The sequence below is a fragment of the Austrofundulus limnaeus genome, unplaced genomic scaffold, assembly GCF_001266775.1.
Source record: "Austrofundulus limnaeus strain Quisiro unplaced genomic scaffold, Austrofundulus_limnaeus-1.0 Scaffold399, whole genome shotgun sequence".
Classification (NCBI taxonomy): domain Eukaryota; kingdom Metazoa; phylum Chordata; class Actinopteri; order Cyprinodontiformes; family Rivulidae; genus Austrofundulus; species Austrofundulus limnaeus.
The window spans coordinates 124,057-125,948 of NW_013952801.1; the positions used below are offsets into that span (position 1 = coordinate 124,057).

Here is a 1,892-nt window from a genome sequence, read left to right on the forward strand (position 1 = left end):
ACAGGAACCTGCTGTAAAACAGCAATTATGCTGAGTCAGGCTTGATTTTTAGTAATCTTTTCCTGTTAAATCAATAAATCAAAATCAACTATAAAATTCACAATTTCCCCAGCTTTATTTTGAACCATAGTTTGTACAAATCTAGCAAGAAATAAGGAAGTTATAAGAGTTTTTCATCAGGATGACACCTCGCAGTCCATTGACCTCCATTCATTTTGTTGAGGCTCCTCAGTGCAGAACAGAGCTCCAGTGCGTGCACTTCAATGTAGCTAGCAATACGCTAGCCACGCCCAATCCAGTAATATATATCAATGATTACCACTCCACGTTACCTGTAACAAGACTAAGTTATAGTTGGATAAGGTTGATCAGCTGAGGTATTATAAAATTATTTATAAATTACATATTTTTCTGGTATATATCTGCTGTTTTATATGATTGTTGAATGAAATTAACATAGTTATTAATTTATTGTAAAAGTATGACAAATAAACAGATATAACAAAACATTATAGTCACCCACTGAATACATTATTTAATTAATTGAAATAATTACAATTTTATGAGTTTGTTGATTATATGATTTTGCTGATTATGTATAGGGCTCATAAAAACACATTACCTTTGAACATTCAATCTAACTTCAGTAAGAGGAAAGTATTTATAGTCTTAAAGGATTTGAAAGGTTTGTGAATCCTAACATTTGAACTAACTTGAAAGAGAGTTATACCTCCGTTAGGAATAAGGTTGTGGAACAACTAGTCTAGAGATTATAAAAATGCTGGTTTAATGAAGTTATTTGGAAGAATGGTAAAATTTGATTAGTTGATGAAATATGGTGATTTTTATTAACCGTTTTTACAAACTTCCTGTCTGAGGAGCTTCTCAGGAGGTTCGACAGTAAAACTGTGTTTTTCCCTCAGATCCGCCGCAGAAGACCGACTCCTGCCACCCTGCAGATCTACAGACCCAGTTCAGGTGAGAAAGCAGGGAAACAGATTGTGAGACAAAGGGAGGAGGACAGAGAGAAGAGCTGCTGCCGTAATGGAAGTTTTATTAGATTACTTTGAGTAAAATGATCCGGGCCGTGCTGATGGGTCCAGAACCAGCTCCTGTAAAGCCCTCTAGGGGAACTGATTGAATCATCTCAGTTTGGAGAGTCAGGTTCCAGTGCTGGTATGCTGAGCTCCTGCAGCGTCTCTGAGCTGCTGCCTGGTCTGTTTTTATAAGAAACCAGAAGAAAGATGAACTCATGAATCAGATGATTTCACCTTCTCACTTCCTGACAGGTTTCTTCTGCTTTGGACCTTTTTGTCAAACATACTGTACATGTTCAAAGACAACAATAGAAAATAAAAAATATAGTTTTTAAACATGATTAAGGTAAAAGTTCTCCAAACAAACCTGGCCCAGTGAGAAAAAGTAACTAACCAATCCAAAAAATCATGAATTAATGAACTAATTTTGAAGGTTAATGTGTTCTTTTATTAAAACTTTGAAACAACATCTATTAACAGCTGCCATTTACGTCAGTTTACCTACTGAAAGAGCCAAGTGACTGAAAACATGGAAGAAACACTGAGGATACAGACATCCGACAGATCTGATGTACTGGTTTGTTGTTCATGTCCAGATTTGTTAAAGTCTGCAGATGAAAGCATCGGCTGGGTTGAAATCATTAAACTGGTCTTTTGAATTCAGCAGAAATCACATGATTTTAAATTCTGAGATGGGTCGTTCTGGTGGTCCACCTCTGTACTTGACCCCTGATGTTTATTCTTGACAGTTGTCTTAAAGGTGCAGTATGTAACTTTTCTAAAAATGTATTTTTTACATATTTTTTCATTCTGTCACTATCTCCTGACAGATTGATATTAGACAGGTAAGCTATG

At 35.8% G+C, this 1,892-nt stretch overlaps 1 protein-coding gene across 1 annotated transcript in view; it reads left to right on the forward strand.

Moving 5' to 3' along the window:
* The window catches only part of LOC106528721 (protein phosphatase 1 regulatory subunit 1C), a gene marked incomplete at its 3' end in the record, with an annotated part of 8,544 nt that overhangs the window by 1,442 nt on the left and 5,210 nt on the right, over positions 1-1,892 (forward strand). The window contains 1 exon segment of the mRNA XM_014023957.1: positions 924-978. Coding sequence (XP_013879411.1) covers positions 924-978 — 55 coding nt within the window.